Source organism: Miniopterus natalensis, chromosome 4 (genome assembly GCF_054644295.1).
Source record: "Miniopterus natalensis isolate mMinNat1 chromosome 4, mMinNat1.hap1, whole genome shotgun sequence".
NCBI lineage: Eukaryota > Metazoa > Chordata > Mammalia > Chiroptera > Miniopteridae > Miniopterus > Miniopterus natalensis.
The window spans coordinates 9,873,220-9,895,658 of record NC_142084.1 but is presented as its reverse complement, the minus strand read 5'-3'; the positions used below and the strand labels follow the sequence as shown (position 1 = coordinate 9,895,658).

The 22,439-nt window shown below is 38.1% G+C and overlaps 1 protein-coding gene across 6 annotated transcripts in view; it reads left to right on the top strand.

Annotated features, from left to right (window-relative positions):
- Positions 1–22,439, top strand: part of FBXO38 (F-box protein 38) — a 46,770-nt gene that overhangs the window by 15,997 nt on the left and 8,334 nt on the right. For 2 of the 6 annotated variants that reach the window (XM_087816277.1, XM_016217371.2), the window contains exons 6-15: positions 2,071–2,208; positions 3,389–3,526; positions 4,988–5,081; positions 6,086–6,216; positions 9,874–10,044; positions 11,655–11,797; positions 12,649–12,856; positions 14,258–14,377; positions 15,657–15,836; positions 17,294–18,028. In XM_087816277.1, the coding sequence (XP_087672403.1) occupies positions 2,071–2,208; positions 3,389–3,526; positions 4,988–5,081; positions 6,086–6,216; positions 9,874–10,044; positions 11,655–11,797; positions 12,649–12,856; positions 14,258–14,377; positions 15,657–15,836; positions 17,294–18,028 (2,058 nt within the window). The remainder of the gene's footprint in view (positions 1–2,070; positions 2,209–3,388; positions 3,527–4,987; positions 5,082–6,085; positions 6,217–9,873; positions 10,045–11,654; positions 11,798–12,648; positions 12,857–14,257; positions 14,378–15,656; positions 15,837–17,293; positions 18,029–22,439) is intronic. The other 4 variants (XM_087816281.1, XM_087816278.1, XM_087816280.1 and 1 more) reach the window with 4 other exon arrangements.

The window sequence follows — 22,439 nt, the reverse complement described above, 5'->3', positions numbered from 1 at the left end:
CAACCCAGAACCAATGGAAAACTCTAACCACTTCTCTGTTTCCCTGTGAAATGGGGAGGAGATGGTCTTTTCCAGAGTCCCCTTATTAATGGTCATGGTGTACATTCACTGTCTAAATATCCTCTGGTATTATATCCCAGTAATTTCAACCTAAGTAAATGATAAGGGCAAATATTTTTCTCAAATTTCATTTGTTTAGATTGCAGAAAGATATTTGGGTTACTCCCGTCTGACATTTAATATTCATTTATTAAATATTTTACTTATACATGTTGAATATCTGCTGTGTTCCAAGCATTATTCCATGTATTTTGGGATGGTTCTGAACTGGAAATTTCTGAAACTGGGTCAGGTGGTGAAGGGAGAGCAGCAGAGATGATAGGAGTAGGTCTTAAATAAGACCTATGTGCACAGTGATGGAAGAAGAGCAGAGCTCTCCAGCAACCCTTCATTTACAAGATCAAGGAGTGGTTCTGATAAAGGACTTGGATATCTAGTTTGAAATTGGGTTTTTAGATAATAATGTAATATCTGAAGTTATAAGCTCTATACAGAGACTATTTTTATGTCTTTGTATTTTTCCATGATTCCTGTCACAGTTCATAGCAAAAAATATGTACTTGGTAAATTTTTTTGAAATGCATTTGTTCACTTGATTAATTCAACAGTTTAACACTGTGATGGTGATACAAATGTGGGTACTAAATTGATGAACAAGCTGGGGAAGTCAGGTAATTGTCCTTTGTTTATAGAATGGATTTGGGGCAAAATCTAGTTTGGGCATCTGATATGACTGTCTTGTCTGGATCTGTCTCACCCTTGCTACCCTGGGTTTCCTAATTGGAACTACTATCATCTTAGTAGATGCCATATGTATCTTTGTGAATTCTGCATCTTGAGTCTCAGTCCAGTTTTACTTCCCCATCTGTTGCCGTACAATGTGTATGCATTGTTCAAAGTTCAAGTTAACTATGCTTATTTGGGAGGACCAGGTTAAGGAGCCATCCATACAGTAGAATTTAGCTTTCTGTAGAATATTGCTTTCAAAGAACCAGTCATTCAAATACTCAAATATTGGTTTCTCTAGTTACTGTTGCTCTCAGGGCTTCTATTGAGTCAAGTTTAAAAGTTGCATTAAATGGTTTAGGCAGCTGCTGCTTGTGAAATACCCTGGACCTTTGGGTTTCTCTGAGACTTGTGTCACTTCCTTGGCTGTTCTCTAGCCTACAGTGTTCAAACTCTTGGGCAAGTTCCTCAAGCTGCTTCCTTCCATTTGGAATGTACAAGTTACCTGACTTCTTTCGTCTTCCATATTTCCTGACTTTTCCTCCCACTGTAGATCCCCTCCCCTTTCTTCCAGACATGGTCCTCTGTGGGTGTGATTCCTAGTCTTAAGCCTCTCATGGGTCAGAAGGGAAAAATACCTATATCAATTTGAAATATTAAAATAAATGACACGTTTCTCACTTTCTTAGCATCATGCTGACTGGCACCTACCACACATCTACAAATCCTTAAGATTCATACATTTGTAGAATGTGTCTGGATATCAGTCAGAAACCATGATATTTAAAGCCAGCTAGCCTGCCTTTGTGCTGAGAAATTTAGTTTTCCCACTAGCAGGATAGTGAGCATTGGTAGTGAAATAGTATTTTTGTGTATTTTTTCTGTATCTTCTTTTTTCTCTCTCTCTATCTTCTTAATTTTGCTTTCAATAACCTATTTTTATGTTATATCTACTGGGCAAATGTATCCTAGAAAGGTTGTAGAGTTATGAGAAAGACTTATGTGTATGACATTTAAAAATCCTTTTTAAATCCTATCTTCATGTGTGCTTTTTCTCAAGAAATAACAAAGTACTCATCTATTTATGGTCTGTTTAAATTGTTCTTTACAAGAGACTGTTTTAAGTGTGCCAAGCTTGATAGACTTTAATTGGGTAAACTGTTCTGATGAAAATATCCGTGAAGGATATATTGTCAACTTGAAAAATAGACTCGAACTTATACACAGAATACAGAGTCTCTTGGTGATTTTCTTATTTGTTCTTTTTTTGTACATATGTTTTAGGAGTGAATGTTCCTGAAATTCCTTGTATCCCAATGCTAAGGCACCTTTATATGAAGTGGGTAAGACTCACTAAACCACAGCCATTCAAAGATTTTCTTTGCATCAGCTTGCGAACTTTCGTCATGAGGAACTGTGCAGGTAATGGGACATAGTTATGGTGGGATTACACATACGCTATTCTAAAAATAACCTAAAGCAAGCTCCATAGCTGCATTCATAAACAAAATTCTATTTTGGTAGTATACTATATGTTTTGTAACTTACTCACTCCTGAAGATAAATATACTTTTTATTTTGAAGACAGTAGATACGTGATTTGTGTCTGACCCTTAGCAAAAAATAAAAGGCATCACCATGTCTCTGTGTATTTCTTACAGGCACTTTGACACTTTTACTTTTTATAGGATTGTTCTACTAGATTTCTATTTGCTTTATTTGTCTGGTCGCCTAATCATTCTGCCTGTAAATAGTTGTCTCATCTAGTCTATTTTAAAGCATAAAACACTGCTTTTATGATCATCTTTTCTGTTCAGAAACCTTCAGTGCCTGTCTTTCCCAAGAGTGTCAGATGCGAACTATTCTGCTTTAAAGTTCGTAGTAACCAGGGCCCTTCTTAATATCCTAGTTTCTGACTCCTTTCCAAGATACACCTTTTATAGTCAGGTCTGCCTGCGCACTGTCTACAACCAAACCACCCTTCCCCTCAGTGCCTTTCCTTACCCTGTGTGTATTGTTTCCTCGCCCTGAGTCACACACTTCCTCCTCTTGCCTTGTATACATCCTTCAAGTTCTGCCTCTTTCCACTTCCCTTCCTCTTCTCTCTGTTTCTTCTTTTTTTAAAATATAGATCTTATTTTTGTACTTGACATGTTCTGCTTTTTTATACATTTATAATTTTTCATGTTTTATCTCCATGTCAGTTGCAAGCTCTTTCATTGGACCATATTGTTTGTGATCTTTCATAACACTTAATACAACACTCATTACATAGATGTTTAAGTGATTGAACTATTTACTTGAGTGAAAGATCAAATTTTCAGCGTGGCTTTTTCCCCCTTAGTTATTTTGAGCTCAAAACTATTAAGACTTTAGGGAATTTATAAAAAAACAAAATATCTCTTCAGTGTTACTGTCAAATCCTATGCTAAGTAAGTATATGGTTAATAGGCCAGTACTTTCATTCTAACAAGTATAAATGACAGAGAGCCAACTAGTTGGCTCTCATTTTTCAACATAAAATTTATAAGTTATTGACTTGAAAATTTATCTTTAAGGCAGCTTATATCATTTCATTGCGTTTTGTTTTTCTTTTCCCCAGGTCCCACAAACTCCTTGAAATATGTCCCTTTAGTAACAGGCCTGGCCTCTGCCCGAAACTTGGAACATTTAGAAATGGTTCGAGTTCCTTTCCTTGGAGGTCTTATCCAACATGTAGTTGAAGACAGTTGGAGATCAGGTATTTGTTTTTCTTTAGTTACTAAATATTTTAAAAATCCATTTTTAAAAACATTAAGCTCTTCTCTTTTGAGTCTTTTCAAAAGAAAATGCTTATTGGTAATGGCACTTTCTGTCTGGTATATTTCATGGAGAGTAAGTAATCATGAGCACAGGCTAGTATTTTCATTTTACTCAGTGTTAAACCTTCTTAAAATAGAGTGGTAAGACATACTTTCTGTCTTTTAATACTTGTTACTTAGTTAATACTTTATCTGTTATATTTGGAATGTTTCTGAGAAATGTTAACAGGGATATCTAATGCTCTTTGGTTTTAAGAGATGTTTTTTGACTTGGATACCAAAAGAACTTGCTGTTAACAACATAACTATCTAACATTTAACACTTTATAGTGTATAAAGTGTTTTCATGTTTACCACTTGGATATAGACCCATCCATTAAATGATGGCTTTTAAAAGAAAAAACGTCATTCTCTAGGTCCCTTAATTATATTTTAAGTAATAATATGTAATAGAATGCTCTCCACTTTAATCATCATCTCACTGAAACAGAAATACCAAGAAATTTAGCTAGATAGGTAATTAATAGTTGAGAACTAGAAGTCTTACTTTGGTCTTTCAAAGTATAAATGGAAAATCATCAAGTAACACTAATAACAAAGATTATCATTAACAGTAATAATGATGATAATACTTTAAATCCAACAGAAATGCATACAATGTTCATCAGGAGAGTGTTCAAGATTGTTTACAGTAACAGCGTTCATAAAAGCCTTAACATGGAAACAACCCAAATGCCTATCAGCAGTAGCATGGAAAATGAAAGTATAACATATTCTTGCAGTGGAATACTGTGCAGCAGTGAGAATGAACAGACTAGCTATAGGCAACAGTGTGGATGAATCTCATAAACAAAATGTTTAGTAAAAGAAGCCAGACACAAAAGTATACGTGCTGTGTGATCTTATTTATAAGAAGTTCAAAACAAATCAGTCTTTCGTGATATTCATTGAGCTGTATACATTAATAATGTGCATACCTTTTTTGCTCTGTATTTACAAGTTTCGGAAATGTAGCCAAAATCAGTTGAAGCTAAAGTAGCACTGATCTTATTTCTTAGAAATATATTGGAGGTTCGATCTTTGGCCAGAAAATGCCAGGATTCCTTGTTTACAATTCCCTCATGAGCTTCAGGCTTTCTGAAAATTCTTACTTAAAAATCTAAATAATTTTGACTACTTTTCAGATGTCATCAGGATGTCTTTTCAGGATGACAGTATCTGTTTTTATCTTAGGAGATGACTTGCAGTCATAATTGCTCTTAAGATATTAATTTGAGTGGAAAAATAAACTTAGATTTACTTTTAAACAAATAATTATCATTTAAAGTGTGAATAAATGCTTTAATAAAAGTACCGTGGTTAAATGAAATGTCTTACGTTTTGTTCCTTTCCTTCTTTAGGTGGTTTTAGAAATTTGCACACCATTGTTTTGGGGGCTTGCAAAAACGCTCTTGAAGTAGACCTTGGTTACCTCATTATCACTGCTGCACGTAGGTATGTTTCCTCTTCACCTGTGTCTTTTGTCTTAGAATTATGTTTTTTCCTGTTCTATAAAAATTTGGGGGAATATGTGAAAAGTTTGATCATGCCTTGTTCAGATTTAAAATGCACTGGGGTTGTTTAAATGGCAGCAGGGTTATCATTGAGTGGTAGTCTTTATGTTATAACCGATGACCAGTGAGCTACTCTTTCAGACTCAGCTCTGAAAGGGTTGGTGTCATCAGAGAAGAGCAGTCAGTTCTCTAGAAGGGTCTGAGTCTAACAGACGTCAGCATTGATTCTCTAGTGCCTGCAGCCCCCTCAGGAAATATTGTTTCAACTTAAACAATTTTCTGAATCAGTTTAGTTAGTTGGAGATACTATTTGCTGTTGAGAAATCTTTTTAAAAGCAGCTTTTTTAAGTTCATGACCTTACAACACCTTTAGATTTTCAACACATTTTCATATCACTTTGTGCCACATTTACTATTTCCTATGTTATCAATAAGTCTACCTCTACTTTTACTTTAATATTTCATTTAAATTGAACTATTTTTTCAGTTTATTCAAAAACAAAAGTCTTTTCATCAGTAGGATATTAAGAATATAAATAAAACTGTTTCTAAGTTTAAGTAACTAGGTATTGTTACCTATTATAGAACTGTACTCTTTGTTAAAATGGGGCTTAATGGTTAGCATAGAAAAGATGCTAGAAAAATACCAGCACCAGATTCTTACTTGACTTAATCAGATTTAAGAAAGCACTGGAAAGGATATAAGATTTTCACTGTGTAATTCATTGTTATTTAATAGAACTTCAGTGTACCACCTAAGATGTTCCCATACTTTGCAAAATGCCCCTTTAAAGGAAACATCTCTTGATATTTTTTCATGGAAGGGATAAAAGTTGTTTGCATTCGACACTTCAGCAAGATAAACTCCTTTCAGAGACTTACATTAGGAAGAACCTTTGATTCTGGTTGCTTGTATTTTACTATGATATGTATCTTCGTTCATAGGTTGCATGAAGTTCGGATCCAGCCTTCCCTAACCAAAGATGGCGTCTTTTCTGCCCTAAAAATGGCAGAGTTGGAGTTCCCCCAGTTTGAAACCCTTCATCTGGGATATGTAGATGAGTTTTTGCTGCAGAGTAAGATTTATCCCATTTTTTTAATTCTCTAGAATTGCTCTAGGGAACTTACTTGACAAACTGAAACCTGAATTGGGATGTTTCATATTTTCCTGAATATAAGACAACTTAAAATCTTAGGTGCTCTCACTTCTTGAAAAAGAAATTTTTAATTTAAACTTAAAGTGTCAGTGATTATTTTTTTCAATATTGCCTCAATATTGCCTAGCATATTATAGAAAATATAGTGATTATCAGTATACTTAAAAAAAAAATCCTTATCTACATTTGATATTGTCTCCACTCTGCTGCCCAAGTTTCTTTCCCATTCTGCTTCATTTTTTTCACAGAATGTCATCCTTGGTTCCATTTGTTGAATTTGATCTGCCACACTTCTTGAAGCTTTTGATGGTCCTCTCAGATGAGGTCCCATTCCCTGCCCATGCTCTTCATTTCCATAATAAGCCCGCTGGGGCTACTGGATTTCCCAGATAGTGTGAGCACATCATGGTCAGTATTCATTTAATGATGATTGCTGTTGGAAGGCTTGTTCACAGCATTTTCTGGAATGTATTTACAATGGGGAACTCAGCCTTTGGGTTTGAATGCATGTCAATTCGTTATTCAAACTTTTCTCCCACATGATGTTAGTCATACATGCAAGAACACCAGCATGTTTTTATTTTTGCAAGTATTAGTTTCTTCCCCATGTAATTGGCAACAAGTCTTTCTTAAATTGTCACTGTCATTCCAGATGGCATTTTTTTCCTTTGGCTCTAATTTGTGTTGTAGAAGACCATAGAAGGCTTAATTCCTCTCTTCAGGACAGTCTAAGTCAAACAGCATGACTGTTGTCCTTTGTTATTTCTAATATATGTCATAGCAGTAGTTTTGGTTTTTTTTACTTTTTCTTTGTTGCAGTTCTCATTAATACGGGTGAAGGATTAAAACAATCAAATCAGCCAATTTAACACAGGAGTCACTTAATCTTTATAGCTTTGAAAAAAACCAGCTTTTCACCAACATAGCTTTAAAATGCTAAGTTAGTATAGTAAGTTCATATAAAATCAGTATACAGTAAGTCCCTCCACAACATTCTTGATAAGTTCATGGAACTGTGGCAAAACAGTGTATAATGAAACCAATTTTACTGTAGGCTAATTGATATAAACAAGAGTGAAAGTCCTGTGGGACCTCATCAGAGTTGTAACAAAAGACATTCTAGGACCTGAAGTATTTGATATCAAGCTTTTCTGGTTTTAAATGAGGTTGCTAACATCTTTCTACAATATCTATGCAGTAACTTAACAAAATTATTAGCTTCGTAATTGGTGTTCTTTCTGTAATCTTGTTTTTTGTTCTTCCTCAAAGCTCAAAACATCGATTTGTTGTTTCACTTATTTCTGCATTCACTGGTTGCCTTTTGTACGTGCCCTACTGGAGATTGAACCTGCAACCTTGGTGTATCGGGACGACGCTCTAACCAACTGAGCTACCCAGACAGGGCATATTTACCTATTGTGTTTCTTTCCCCTCACCACACATTTTCAAAGAAAAACACTTTACCTTTGACTACTATTATACTTTTCAGAATAACTTGTTTCACAGAATATTTAATAGTCACTTAGCTCTGACCTTTTTTATAAATTGTTCTTCATATTTGCTGCAGTTCATCTATTTCTTTCGTGTAAGTGCTCTCTGCTTCTCCAAAGGCAGACTAGGACTCTGCATCAGAATAGGAGCCAGGTGCCTCTAACAGACTATCTAGGGAGGCATGAGAGGTCACTGGTCATACTCTTTAACTTAATCTTGTCCTTCTCAGTAATTTAGATTTTAAAGCATCTCTCCAGTAGGTGGGTTGGCCCCTGGTAAAACTTGAGTCACTTTTTTGTTACAAAGGGTTTGGCAAAATATAAATGAAAACATCATCGTTGTCTCTTATACACTTGTGGTAGAAGTGTCAGTGCCAGATTGAGGAAATGGACATGCCGAAAAGGAGATGCTGTGTATTGGGAATATAAGAAAAGTGACCCAAGGATGACTACTTAGAGAGGGGTTCTTTGTTTACATAGATTTATGATCTCAGAGCTTCCTGTAAATGTGGTAGGGATGTAACACTCATTAAAAACCAGAAGCAGTACAGAGTCTTTAGAGCTGGAGCTTTGGAAAGAGGGAGAGAGGTGGACTTGAGGCCTGCCTATTATTAATCACAAGACCCTAAGTTACTTCTTTAGTCCATGTTTTCTCGTTTGTTATGGCTTTCATTTAACAAGTGATAAAACATGGGCTTTTATTATAATAATCTCTGACATTTAGAAAGCATTCAGTAATGGTAGCTTTTAGCAGACCTATGAGCTGAATTAAAAAAGAAACAAAAATGAGTCCTTGGTGATGTCCTCAGGATTTTGAGGAAGTGTTACAATCAGGAGACCCCAAGAGCAGGAGCATGGTAGTAGTGTCAAAGGAGTGAATGTGGGACATGGATTTCTCTTGTTAGGCTGTTTATGCAGACAGTGCCCAAGGAGCAGAGTCAGTTCAAGATTTACCTGATCATAGGGAAGAGGCGAATTTCAAGTCCAAGGGGCATGAAAAAGTTTTTACCTGGAGGCTAGAGAAAATTGCTCAGCTAAATTGTAAAGTCTGCGTTAAGGTGTAATCTGCAAGAAATTCCAGTAAATACCCAAAAGGGGGTCTATAGGAGAGACACTGTGAACTATATGGAAAGTGAAGTTGGAAGAGTTTGGGACAGATTGCTTGTTTTAAACATGTTCTGAGCTGAAGGTATACCCTGTAGTGTGCAGGGTGGTTTCACCAGAGCAGCTGTGTTTCCTTTGTGCTTTATGTCACTTGATGACAAGGACTGTTAGAAATGTTGTTTGAATTCCTATATCCCCACCCGTGCTGGTCATTGAAAATGGAAATGTGAACTAGATACAGATCCTTTTTTCCTTCAAATTGTTCATAGTCAAGTGGACCATCCTGGCAAGTAGAGGGCAGATAGATGGGAGAAACAATGATAGGGCAAAAGGGATGATATGTGATTTCCAATGGCATAAACTAGAATGGAGGGACCTCTTCTACTTATACACACCACCCTAGTCTGTAACAAGATAGTGGAAACTAAAGCTCAGTGGCAGAGAGAGTGGGTGTGTTTGAATTAGAAGTCCATCTCCTGGGGATAGATACAGACTTATCAACCAATAACACGGTTTCTAAAAATGAATCTGAATTTCCCAAGTTTACTCTTCTCTACATGTGGTCACACCCAACTCCATAAACATGATCGTAATTTACACTCTTTGAAAGAGTTACATTTTTAAGGTATCATTTTTCTTTTAAAAGATAAAACTAAAACTTCACCATAAACATGAACTAATACAATATATCCGTCAGTTTTGCTTTAAGAATTTTTGCTTTCTTTTTGCCTTTTCTAAACAATTGGAAATAGTTTTTTCTTTTTAGCTGTCCCCCTTAACTTTTAATATAAACTCTTACTTTAATGCTACCACTCATGCAATTTACCTAACCAAAAATTATACCTAAACCTGAATCTGATGATGGACAGATGATACAGAATGATCTTAGAGAGTGATCATACTGGATGTTAAGATAAAAAATTTGCAATGCTCCATGACACTGAACTTTAAAAAAAGAAAAATCATCTATTTCTCTCTCTAGGCAGAATGGCTAATGCCGATCTGGTGAAGTACGGTTTGGCAGATGTGGTAGAAAATCCTGGTATTATCACCGATATAGGGATGAAGGCAGTCAATGAAGTTTTTTCCTGTATCAAATATCTGGCGATTTATAATTGTCCTCATCTACATAATCCATACAATTGGATCTCAGGTACTGTGTGCTTAAATATGGCTGTATGTTATGTTGAGATAATATGTATCTTTGTTTTCTGTGTGTGCTGTGGATTGCATTCCTAATATAAAATGTAGATGTTTTATATGGATTGTTCATACAAGTTCTTTGAACCTTTGATAACCAAGTTGGAAGTATATTCAGTGCCTCTTTGAACTCCTGACATTTTCTGCCTAGAAATTTGTACTGTCCAGGTTATGGATTCAAGTGCCCTCCCTGATCTCTATATATACTTCTTTGGGCCAGGCACATACAGTGAAGGTTAGAAATTGTTTCTTGGGGTATTATAGTTGTTTTCTCTGAATTACCTTCAAATGGCACATTATCTGAAAGGACAAAGTATGTGTGTGTGTGTATAACTTTAATTAGGTGACATATTAAACATTAACTTGTAGTGAAATTTTTTATCACCTTTAAATTCTAAGCTATTTCAAATCTCCCCTCCCCAGTGACTTTTGCACTTGGTATTTATCCTTATGGGGGAGTTCATTTTTATCCCTAAGAGAGTAATACTATTTGTTTTTTTAAAGGCCCTTCTTAAATACCTAAATTCTCAAACCGTTAAATAAATTCAGAGCTAGAGAATTTTCATTGTGATACCCTCTAACCAAACCACGCCCCTTCACTGACACCCGCAGAACCGCCTCCTCTGCTGTCGGAGTCCCCACCCAGGGAGATTATAGCTCCTCACAGAACCCATTTCGAAGCTTTTTTGGGGGGCTCTGGGCTTCTGCTGAGATGGATCACTCATTAGAATGACCATGTCTCACCCACCAGAAGTGAAATTTATCCCTGGCCCAGCTGCACCAAGAAGTTACTGGAAATACAAACTTTAGGTTGTAGGAGGCGTAGATCACTTTAAAAAAAATAACAATTATTGGATTTTTGATTTGTTTGTTTTCTTAAATACAGAAGAGTTATAAAGAAGAAAACAAAAAATGGCCTATAATCCCATCACTCAGAACTCCTGTTAACACTTAAAAACTAAAAGTAATACATGCACTTGATAAACAATATCAAACAGTACAGAAAGGTACAAAATGAAAAGTCTCCTCTTCTCAAAGGTAACCACCATCAACGGTTTCTTGTATATTCTCTGGGCAGACTATTTTGTGCATATTGCAGCCTATACATGTATAGCATTGAAAATGATTTATATATACGAAAGGATCCTGCTGTGTATACAGTGTCCTGTAGTTTGTCTCTTGTACTAAGAATATTTTGAGAGCTTTCCAAGTCAGCACGCATGTTTAGTTCTCCTTCATTCTTTCAATTGCTGCATAATGTTCTATTAAATGAATGCAGCCTGTTTCTTTAATGTCGTACTGTTGAATAGGTATGTAGGTTGTTGAGTGGATCACATTTAAATCAAGGCTAACTTGGTTACAAGTTAATGATTCCCAAGCTATCTAGTTCTCACAATGAAACTAGGTAACGAACACCATAGTTCACAGTCATCAAGTTTTAGAGATCATAAGATAAGAGAAAAATTACTTAAACAGGATTTGAAAGTCTTTGTGACCAATAGCAAAATTCATCAGTAATAGAGAAAGTGTTGCTTAAATTCTCTCTGGCCATTTCGTCAACAGACCACTCAAGATGGACGCGATTGGTTGATATCAACTTAGTGCGGTGCCATGCTCTGAAGCTGGATTCCTTTGGCCAGTTTATTGAATTGTTGCCCAGCCTGGAGTTTATTTCACTGGACCAGATGTTTCGTGAACCACCCAAAGTAAATCACATTTGAGAGAATTTTTGTTTGTTTATTTTGGTATCCAAGGAAGAAAACAAAACAAGTGATTTGTTTCTTCCTAAGAATATTCTACCTTTACAGAGTTATAATTGGACTTTTTACTGCCAGCCCTAGTGAAGGCATAAAGGTCATAATAATGCATGGCCTCTTTTTCTTGTAAATGAGTACTGAGGGGTCTCTAGAAATGGGAAAGGAAAAAGTAAGTGGAAAAACTGTCTTCATCAGTTCTAGAAACTGAAGGCAAGGTAAGAGCAAAGGTGGAAATTTGAACTAAGGCAAATTATTACTCAGATTAATTAATTGGGAGATTAAGTCTCAGGAACCCAAAATATAAATGAGAATTAGGAATTGATTTGAAAATGTTTTACTTCACTGCTCTTTTTTATTTAGTTGTATATCCTGGGAAATTTGAGATTGTCCAGTTGAACAAAATGTTATTTTAAAACTGCTTAACAAATAAAATTTATACTCTCACCGTAAAAAAAAACACAAACTACTGCTTCAACTAAGCAGTCTTATCAGTCTGTCTTATCAGTTCTTAATGGTTACATTCCCACTGTCGAAGCAGCGGATTTGAAGTCAGAATACTGGATTTCAAGTCTCACCTGTACCACTTACTGGTCATGTGCTGTTGAGCAATTCTCTTCCCATTGTGCATCTCATCTGTAAATCAAGCATAATAAAAATTTATCTTGCTTGAAGTGTTGTGAGCCTTAAATGAATTCCTGTATGTGTATGTAAAAGCATTTCGTAAATAAAGTGCTATATAAATATCCTTATGTAGAGATGAAATGCAGGGATGTAAATATGTGGTTTTTTCTTAACCTTAGGGCTGTGCTCGAGTTGGTCTGAGTGCAGGCACTGGAATTGGGGTATCCTCAGCCCTTGTCAGCAACCAGAACTCCAACAACGACAATGATAACAATGCGCAGAATAATGCCAACATCCATGACAACAATCACCATCCAGATGACTCAGATGAGGAGAATGACTTCCGGCAGGATCTGCAACCAGGAGAGCAGCAGTTTGCAGCCGACGGTAACCCAGATCTTTTGTGAGCTCCAGATAGAAATGATTTTTACTTTGGATCATACTCCTCTGACTCTGTTCTGCGCCCCTCCCCCCCCCATTTCACTTTGTCACTCTACACATTGGGTTCACGTTGACAAGGTAAATGAAGGGATGGATGAAATTTGCCTGTCTGCTTGCTTGTTTCAAGTTGTCCGTGTAATGCCTCTTGCCCACAGAATCTGTAAGGGTACTTACAGAATGGGAAGGATTTATAGGTGCTGTGGGAATTAGGGTACAATGTACCTCACAGGCCTGGCTTAACTGAGATTTAACTTTCAGGACTTGTGCAAAAGACCATCTCCTAATATCTCCCTGACCAATAGATAGGAGCATTGAGCTTGAATGTGGAGACCATTTTTGCATGTCCCCCGAGCTGGAAAAAGGAATACCAGTGATGTAGTTGACACTGTGTTGGGCATCTTTCACATACCTTTCATCATTAAGTCTTCACAACCACCCAGCAAATTAAGTGCATGAGCTAATAAAGACCTTTTAGATTTTGCTTATGTAATTATCTACTCAATTCTTTAATATAGGCTCTAGTAACTGCAGTGAAGTCTTTGATGCAAATAAAACATTTGAATAATGTTAAAATGTTAATAATGTACTTAGTGTATTTGTTAATAACCCTTGTCACACATTAGCCAAAAATGATACCAGAGCCTCTAGAGCAGGAGTGGGGAACTTTTTTTTTGCCAAGGGCCATTTGGATATTTCTGATATTCTTGGGCCATACAAAATTATCAACTTAAAAATTAGCTTGCTATATTTGGTCAAACGTTTAATTAACTCACCCCTAATGTGATGGCTGGAACTGCTTCTCTTTGGTGAGGCCATGGCAGGGCCAGATCAGATGATTTCCCAAGCCATGCTTTACCACCCCTGCTCTAGAGTAGGAAAGGGAACACAATTTGAGCTTGCATGCCCAGCATGTCCTGGATTAACTGGCAGATACTACGAAACTAATTGCTTATAAGGTGATCCTCAGGGCTTCCAGTAGGTGGCTCTTACTACCTTAAAGCAAATAGCTTAGAGGGAGACAAACAGTTGCCTGGTGCCGCCTTCTCTGGTAACATCTTCAGGAATGAACATGACTCTTTCTCCCAGCTCTGTGCCTTTGGCTCTGCTTTCATCTTATAGTGAGGGACTTTCTCCGCCAAATGATCCTTTCCCATCTGTGATTTCCTCTCCTCCAGAACAGTTGGGTACTTCTTATTAGCATTAACATAGTGAAGCACAAGTTGATGCTGTTTTTCCAGAGTGGGCCTAATAATCATAGGGCTGTTAGTGTCTCGAGGGTGCCCGGTTTGGGCTGCCTTTGTGGTTTTTAGACCTCTCCTGGTTTGACTTTGTTTATTTTTATTTAAGCATTGAATGAGATGGAAGACATGGTGCAGGAAGATGGGGAGTTGGTGCCCGAGAGTGGACGTGAGACCCCAGCGCACAGCCAGGGAGTCCTGCCTGTGGACATTGATGAGGAGCAAGCAGGTAATCGCGGGGCTTCCCACGCTCATGGCTCTGAGGACGGGGGCCAGACTCCAACGAAGTAGAATGCTGAGAATGGTTAATTTTTACATCACGGCTAGTGATATGTTATATGCTGTTTATTATTGAAGGCTATATTATATTTATGTTCTCTTTGTTGCGTGTATATGTATATATTTTACTAACGTTTGCTTTTGGTTTTTTGTAACTGTGACAACAACTCTTTATTGTGTGTGTGTGCGCGTGTCCTCTCCCTTCATTTTGGGGACGAGGGAAAGCAGTGGAGAGGTTGACCTGGTTTAGTAAGTTGACCAGGATCTAATCTCCTTTTGCCATTGGTTGACTTGTGGCAGGCTGTAGTCAAAGGCCCTTAAAGGTTACCTAATACAGCACTCTGTTTTACAGGTAGGGAGACTAACATTCTTTCAGAAGTTTGAATGTTTTTGCTCAAAGTCACTCAGCTGGTGAGCAAGGCACAGATAATTCACGTTATCTCACTCCTGGTCTATTGGAGGCTACCTTATCTTCAACTACCCTGTTTTAAGTGTCTTACGAATACTTCACTTATTCAACAAATACTGAATACCTACTCTTTGCCAGGCAAAGAGTTAACAGAGAAAGGATAGGCCGGGTTCCTTAGAGCTTACATTTTATCGATGGTGCAAATGTCAGTCACTCTCCAGAGAGAATTGGCTCATAGAAGCTAAAGGTTTACCATGTGTACTGCCAAGCAGATAAAACATTTTTTCAAAAATATAAATACTCAACCAAACAATAACATGCATCTAGCCTTTCAGGAACGTATCTGCTACATCCAATGAGTTGGACCTATATTCCGTTAAAGAATGTGGACTGTTCTCACCAGTCCCAGACATGTCTGAGGTTCATCTTCATTTCCTTTGCCTTCTTTTATACAACTGCAAAATTGGAAAAATAGCCTATTTTTAAAATGATGATCATGACTGTTTTGATTATATTAGCATGACTTACGTGATATTTTCAAATAGTGAAGGCCCTTTAGGGAGATGCCATGTAATCTATTTTAATTTGCCTTTAGAAATGTATAAAGTTAGTTGGCATATTAATCATACTTAATGTTTATACAATGCTTTAAAGTGCTTTCACAGCATCTCATCCAAGCGTATATTCCATTAAATGAGTGCTAAGGGAGGCTCCATAGAGCCAGAGCATGTGTGTGAGCCCAGATTCCTGGAAACAGTACTTCAAGTGAGAGCCTTTGTTGTGCAAAAAGTAACTGTTATGCCTGTGCTTTTTGTTTTAGGACCCAGTGGTCTTCAGCGTGTAGTGAAACCAACTCCAATTACTGTTCATGATTCAGAGAGTGATGATGAGGAAGACAGTCTAGAGCTCCAAGAAGTCTGGATTCCTAAGAACGGTGCTCGGCGTTACTCTGAGCGTGAAGGAAAAACCGGAGAGTCCGTGCAGTCCAGGGAATTGTCAGGTGAGAGATTTTGTCGAACTCTGACCTGTTAGTGAGAGTTGTGAGAACTGACACGTGGCCTTTATTTATATAAAGTGTCCCCACCACGGCTGGTGGTGCAGTTAGCATCTCCTTACGAAATGTGACAGAAGGCAGGAAGGGCAGTAGCCCAAGTGAGAGTGGAATCTGGGTGGTGCTCTCGAGGGCCAGTGTAGCACAATAAAAATATTGTGGAATCAGGGCTCCGGGAGGAGAAAACATGAGGATTGTGACTCCTTAGTGGAAGCTTTTAGGAAGTGGAGATGTCGGGGGTTAAGGATTAGCAAGAGGGCTTAGTCACTGAGCCACCCATAGCAGTGAACACACAGACATGCCCCAGCTCATAATCTGTCCAGTTGTGCTTAGTGAGTATTGGTGACTGGTTTGGTGTTTGGGGAGTCCTAAAGTATGTTCTTATAATCCCCCACCTCTCTTCAAATCTGGTCAATAGCCCTCTGCCATTTGCGTCACCAAAAAACTATAATTCTCTTAACTTTTAGGTTCATACTTCTTCCTTGTTTCTCCTTCCCTTTTGTTTCTCAGAACCATATGCTTACCGCTTTCAGCAAACAATGAGGTTTTAAAAATTCTCCACTCATTTTTCCATGGGTGACCTACTCCTTAATATGTTTGAATGTTAAGCATACATTTAACACCAAACCTAAAATATATATACACTTCTGGGTATGGAAAGCTCAGTTCTTTAAACTTGGGAAATTTTCTAACCATGGACTAATCATGCAGTTATTTTATGCCTTTTAAGAGATTCAGATATCTTTACACTGTGGTTGAAAGGAGCTTTAATGGAAACTGAAATTAGGAGGAGTAGTATGACCAGCTGATTAACCATATGTTTCCTAGAAAATTCAGTTTCTGAATATAGAAACTAGATCTTCTGTCAGCCTGACAAACCCTGATTTGTTTAAGTATCCTTTATATATTCATTGAGCCTTACTGTGCCCCAGGCACTGTGTTAGATGCCGTGAGGGATACAGAGATGAGTAAGTCATGGTCTCTCTAGGGAGCCCCTAGTCTGGTTGAAGCGTCAGGTCAAACCGTGTATGATAACATCACACTACAGTGGTTTGGGGTGGAGGTGCAGAAGAGATTGAACAGAGGTCCAAGACTGAGGTAGTAAGGCAGGGATATAGTCAGAAAATAGTTTGGGCTGGGATGTGGAATGCATACAGAGGGGAGAGGAATGGAGCATAAGTATGGAATCAGATCCTGCTGAGCCTTGAGGCTGAGCTGAGAAGCATAAACCAGGTAGGCACTAGGAAGCCACGGAGAAATTTTGAGCAGCTGAGTGATATGGTCACCATTGTACTTTAGGAAAATTAGTGTACATTGTTTCCTGTTCCAAATTTACTCTTGCCTTTTGTCTAGAATTTGTACTGAAATCTTTTCTTTTCCTTGGGCCATTCTTCTTTTTCTATAAGCAGTAAGTGGAAAAGGCAAGACTCCACTTCGAAAGAGGTACACCTCCCATCAGATGGGCCAGTCGAAGCAGTTTCCCCTCGAGGAAAGCAGCTGTGAGAAAGGCTGTCAGGTCACCAGTGAGCAGATCAAAGCTGATATGAAAGCAGCTAGGGATACTCCTGAAAAGAAAAAAAACAAGGATGTTTATCCCAGCTGCAGCACCGCCGCCAGCACAGCGGGAAACTCCAGCTCGCTCAGCACTGCTTCTCAAAGCCCTGACTGTGTAAGGACGGTGAGCAGCGGCGGCTCTTCCGAGCCTAGCCCTCCCGAAGTGGATGTGCCCAGGCAGTGCGTCTGCTCCCCTGCTGGGTCAGAGGACTCTGAGGCCATGGAGGAGGGAGATGCAGAGAGCTCTGTCTGTCCCAGATGCTGCTGTCGCAGGCCCCAGGAACCCCAAAGGAGAACTGGCAGGTGCTCTGATGAGGAACGTCCTTCAGCCAGCCGAGCCTGTGTTGTGAGTGGCCCGGATGGTACGAGACCCACCTTGTCCTTTAGGACTCTACCCCACGGGGGGTCTCCAGGCCCAGCACATCCTGAGAGGACCGATGGGAGTGGCTCTGGGGCTACAGGTGAGGACAGGAGGGGGAGCTCCCAGCCTGAGAGCTGTGACGTGCAGTCTCATGAAGACTACCCTCGGAGGCCCCTAACAAGGGCCAGGAGCAGACTCTCCCATGTCCCGCTGGTATCTGAGTCAGGTATGACAATGCTGCCAGGACTAGCAACTGCAGGGTAGGACCGCAGAAGGGCATTCGCTCATGCTATAGGTTTTCCTGCATAAGTCCAGTTGGGCAAACTGAATTCTACATTGGGGTTCTGTGATCCTACAGATTTTGAGCTACTTTTCAGCAGTGATGGGGGGAGGGGAAGGTATGTAAAACAGATTGTAAAGCATCCAACCCAGAAAAACTCAAGAAGTTGTTTCTAAGAAAAAAATATCACCGTGTATATTGACCCTAACTACAACACTGATTCTGCTGCGTAAGTCCCAATACTCCCATCCCACACGCGGGGAAGTCTTACTATGGGTGAAGTTTTGAACCTTAGCCAGAAGGTAAGGCCTGGAGTTGATGGGGCTGTGGAAACATATATGGGTATACCCCTACATCTCCCTCTGTAGTTACTTAGTAATTTTTTCTGAAGTTTAGTTTTGTATCTAGTTGCCTTTGTCAGGATATAAGCAGGTAAGTCAGCAGTTTAGCTGAGGATTATTTTGGTGAAGATATACTCAAACATATATATGTATATAATTTCATTAATATTTATAACGTGAACACCAAGGTATGGTTGGGGTGAGCACATTTCTTAGTCATAATTCTGTTTCTATATCTGACCTTATTTTTAAGTTATCTATGCCTTTACTAAAGCATGTATACCTACCTATCAATGAATAATAATATATTTTAATTTTATCTAAGTCTCCCTCAATTTCAAAATCTTAAAATCAGCCCCAGAACATAGTCACTTTTTTAAAATATACTAAATAGAGCTGATTGCATCATGGGGTGTTAAACTAACAAAAATAAGCTTTTATAAGATAAATATGAGAACGTAAGTATGTGCTAATCATAGTAGCATAAACTCATATTAAAATACCTGAGCTTTCTTTGAAGATTTCATTATGCTTTGCAAAAACTAGTTCTGCCAGATGATGAAAATACTTTTTCCCAGCTTGAATTTTAAATGCTTTATGGAATTTTTATACTGAACGGAATTTACCATGTTAACTGTTTTGAAGTCTGCAGTTCATTGACATGAAGCACGTTCACATCACTGCGCAACCCTCACAGCATCCATCTGAACTTTTCATCTCCCCAGACAGAGATGCTGTGCCCTACACAGAATCCCCATTAAACAGAAGTACCCCCCCTAGGACACCTTCTGTTGCACTTGTACCTTCGATACTCTTAAGTTGATCTCTGCGCATTCGGTTCTATTCCAGTGCTCTGTCCACTTTCATTATTCTTTGTCAGAAGTTCCTTGACTGGTCATATGTTTATCATTTATTTTTAGAATGGTATTGTATAATAATTTTTTCAAGCTCTAAAAACAAATCTTGGTTTTTGTTTGGAATTCTGTTACTTTGATTGAAAAGATTATCATTTTTGCAACACTGTGCCTTCCTGTTTAGAGACTATTATTTTGTCTCCTATTTTGTCTTATGTCTTTTGGTAGTTTTATAGTTGTTACCGTTTAGGGGTTTTGGTTTGTTTTATTTTTGTTTTGTTTTTTTAATCCTCACCAGAGGATATTTTTTGCACTGCTTTTCATAGATAGTGGAAAGGAGGGAGAGAGAAGGAGAGAGACGGAGAGAGAGAAACACCAATGTGAAAGAGACACATCGATTGGGGTTGCCTCCCTCACGTGCCCTGAATGGGGCCAGGGATCGAGTCTGCAACCGAGGCACATGCCCTTGGCTGGAATCAAACCCCAGACCTTTCAGGCTGTAGGCTGATGCTCTGACCACTGAGCCGAACCAGCTAGGGCTTATTTTTGTTTTTAACATACATGCTTTGTGTTAACCATAGAGGGTAGGGGACTGTGACTTATGTTTTGCCTTGTGTTCTGCAATTTCTTTTACTGTTTCCTTCTGATTTGTTTTATAACTAGAACTTAGGTTAACTAATTTCCTAGAATCAAAAATATATATTTCATTTATATAGTGCTTTTTATTTTTTAAGTAAATTACATCTTTTACCTTGTGATTTTTTTTTTTTTTCCAGTTTGAGATTTCTCATGTATGTAGCTAATCTGTATATAGTAGGTAAATTATTTTCTAATATTTTTTAAAAACGACACAAATGTCCATTTACTTTCAATAACATCTTTTCTGTTGAAGTGCTGGTTTTGATATCATCCAGCTTTCTTTTGGAAAGAACAAGTTATTTGGATGGCTTTCAACTTATTTTTCATCTGGCATGTTTTTTATATTGGCCATCCTGCTTTAAAAGTTTTAAGGAGAAGAAGCCAACTAATAAAGGAACAAACTTGATTGTTACGGATTTTTTAAAATTACTTTAAAAAAACATGAGTTTTTTATTTAGTTTTCAATTTATGGCTTTATGTAGTGTTGAAACCATATTAGAAGTTAATATAGTTACTTGTCTTGTGACTTCCTATTTTGATAATAAATGCCTGTAAGTTGTTTTTAATTTTCATTGTATAATATTTTATAGAATAAATATCACAAAAATAACTCATTAGATTGTCAAAGAATAACACTTAGGATTGATATGGTCTGGTTCTCATAAATACTTCTTTCCCTGACATCTGAGACTGGATTGGTTTGCTTTTCTGTGTTCTGTAGCATCTCCTGCACTAATGTTAACTACACTATGTTGTAATTTCGTGTTTTACTGTCTTTCCAATAGACTATGAGCTCCATGAAGGCAGGGACAGTGTCTGCTTGTCCGCTATTATATGCCCAGCTTCTAGAATAATGGGGCTCAGTGAATAATTTTGAACTTAATCAGTGGTAGGAACCATCAAATGAGGTATGTTGATGCTGGTGGATCAGTGAGTTTTCAGCTGGTGTGCTGCAAGAATTTTTAAAACATGCAACACATGACTGTTTTGTCAGGGACACTGACCTCTTTCCCTAAGATTGTCAAATAAAAAAATGACAACAACCAACACAATGGCCATCCAATGTGAGTGAATCAAAGTTACACATATTTTTTTTGTGTCCATTTGGCAAAATATACATTTTTTGATGTGCTGCAGAATTTTAGATATTAGTTTATGTGCCATGAGATGAAAAGGGTTGAAAACTGCTGTGGTGGATGTATGAAATTACTAACAGTTGTCTCCAAACAAGATTAATTGTCCCTAAACAAAGAAGGAGACATAAGAAAGTAACAGGATGAACTCTGTTTTCCTTTTACATGGGGAAGCCTTTGTTTTTCAAGGCTATTGTCATGTAAAGTGTGACTTAGTTTTATAACTTTTCTTAGAAAATATAACCAATTGGGGCACTCTAGAAAGCAGGAAATTTAACTTTGAACCCCATATTCTGATGAATTAGAGCAGAGGGGAGAGAGCAGTCCAGGAAGGGGAGTTTGAATGTTGGATTGTAAAGGAGACTGCTAATAGAAAATTCTTACTTGAACACTGTCACAGAGGAATGAAACAGACCTGCTTTCTGTATGTTTGTTCGCTTTCATTTCTGTGGTATGAGGAGAGGGAGCCAGGACTTCTAATTGGTTGTAACAGGTGTGTGAATTTTGTCTGGTATGTGAAATAGGCTGCCTTTAGAAGATGCCTTGTCAGTGAAGATGATTAGATTTTACACGAAGTTCCTGCAGGAATACTGTGGAAAGCAGCCTTCACTGGGTTGCCTAGATCAGTAGTTTTTATTTTTTTCTAGAACCCCAGGGATTTGCTTAGGCTTGGGGTCCTTGTAGGAAGTTTGATGGGTAGAACCCTTGGTTCCCTTTCAGGCTTCAATCAAAGCTTTCACTTGTTTTGTATGGTAAGATTTCTTTTTTTTTTTAAGTATATCTTTATTGATTTCAGAGAGAGGAAAGGAGGGGGAGAGAGAGAGCTAGAAACATCAATGATGAGAGAGTCATTGATCGGCTGCAGCCCGCAACCCGGGCATGTGCCCTGACCGGGAATCGAACCCTGATCGCCTGGATCCTAGGTCGACACTTAACCACTGAGCCACGCCCGGCCGGGCTCACAAAGATTTCAGATGGTGGAGGAAAGGTTCTGATATTTAAAAAAACACACATGGACTGACTCTTGAGAGCTCCCATCTATAAGCCCAAGCCTTTGGCAGCTTGCAGTGTTTGCACCTGCTTCCCTATCTTTTTTTACAGTCTTTCATGCCTGAAGTTAGAGTCTTACCAGTGGAGTTTGTAGTCTAGTAGTGGTGTGTGAAAGGGCAGTGCGATGGGATTTCATTCCCAAAGCTTGGTCTTCAACCAGGGTCTGCTCCGCTACAAAATGACTGTCAAAATGAGGACTGACTTCTCGTGTCTTGTTTAGAATGTATATGTGCTTGTTAAGTTTTAGAGATGAATTTAGAACTTGTATTTAAAATCGTATTTGCTTTACTTATTAAACAAAATGTTTTAGGACAATACTAGCATGTTTTAGGACCTAACT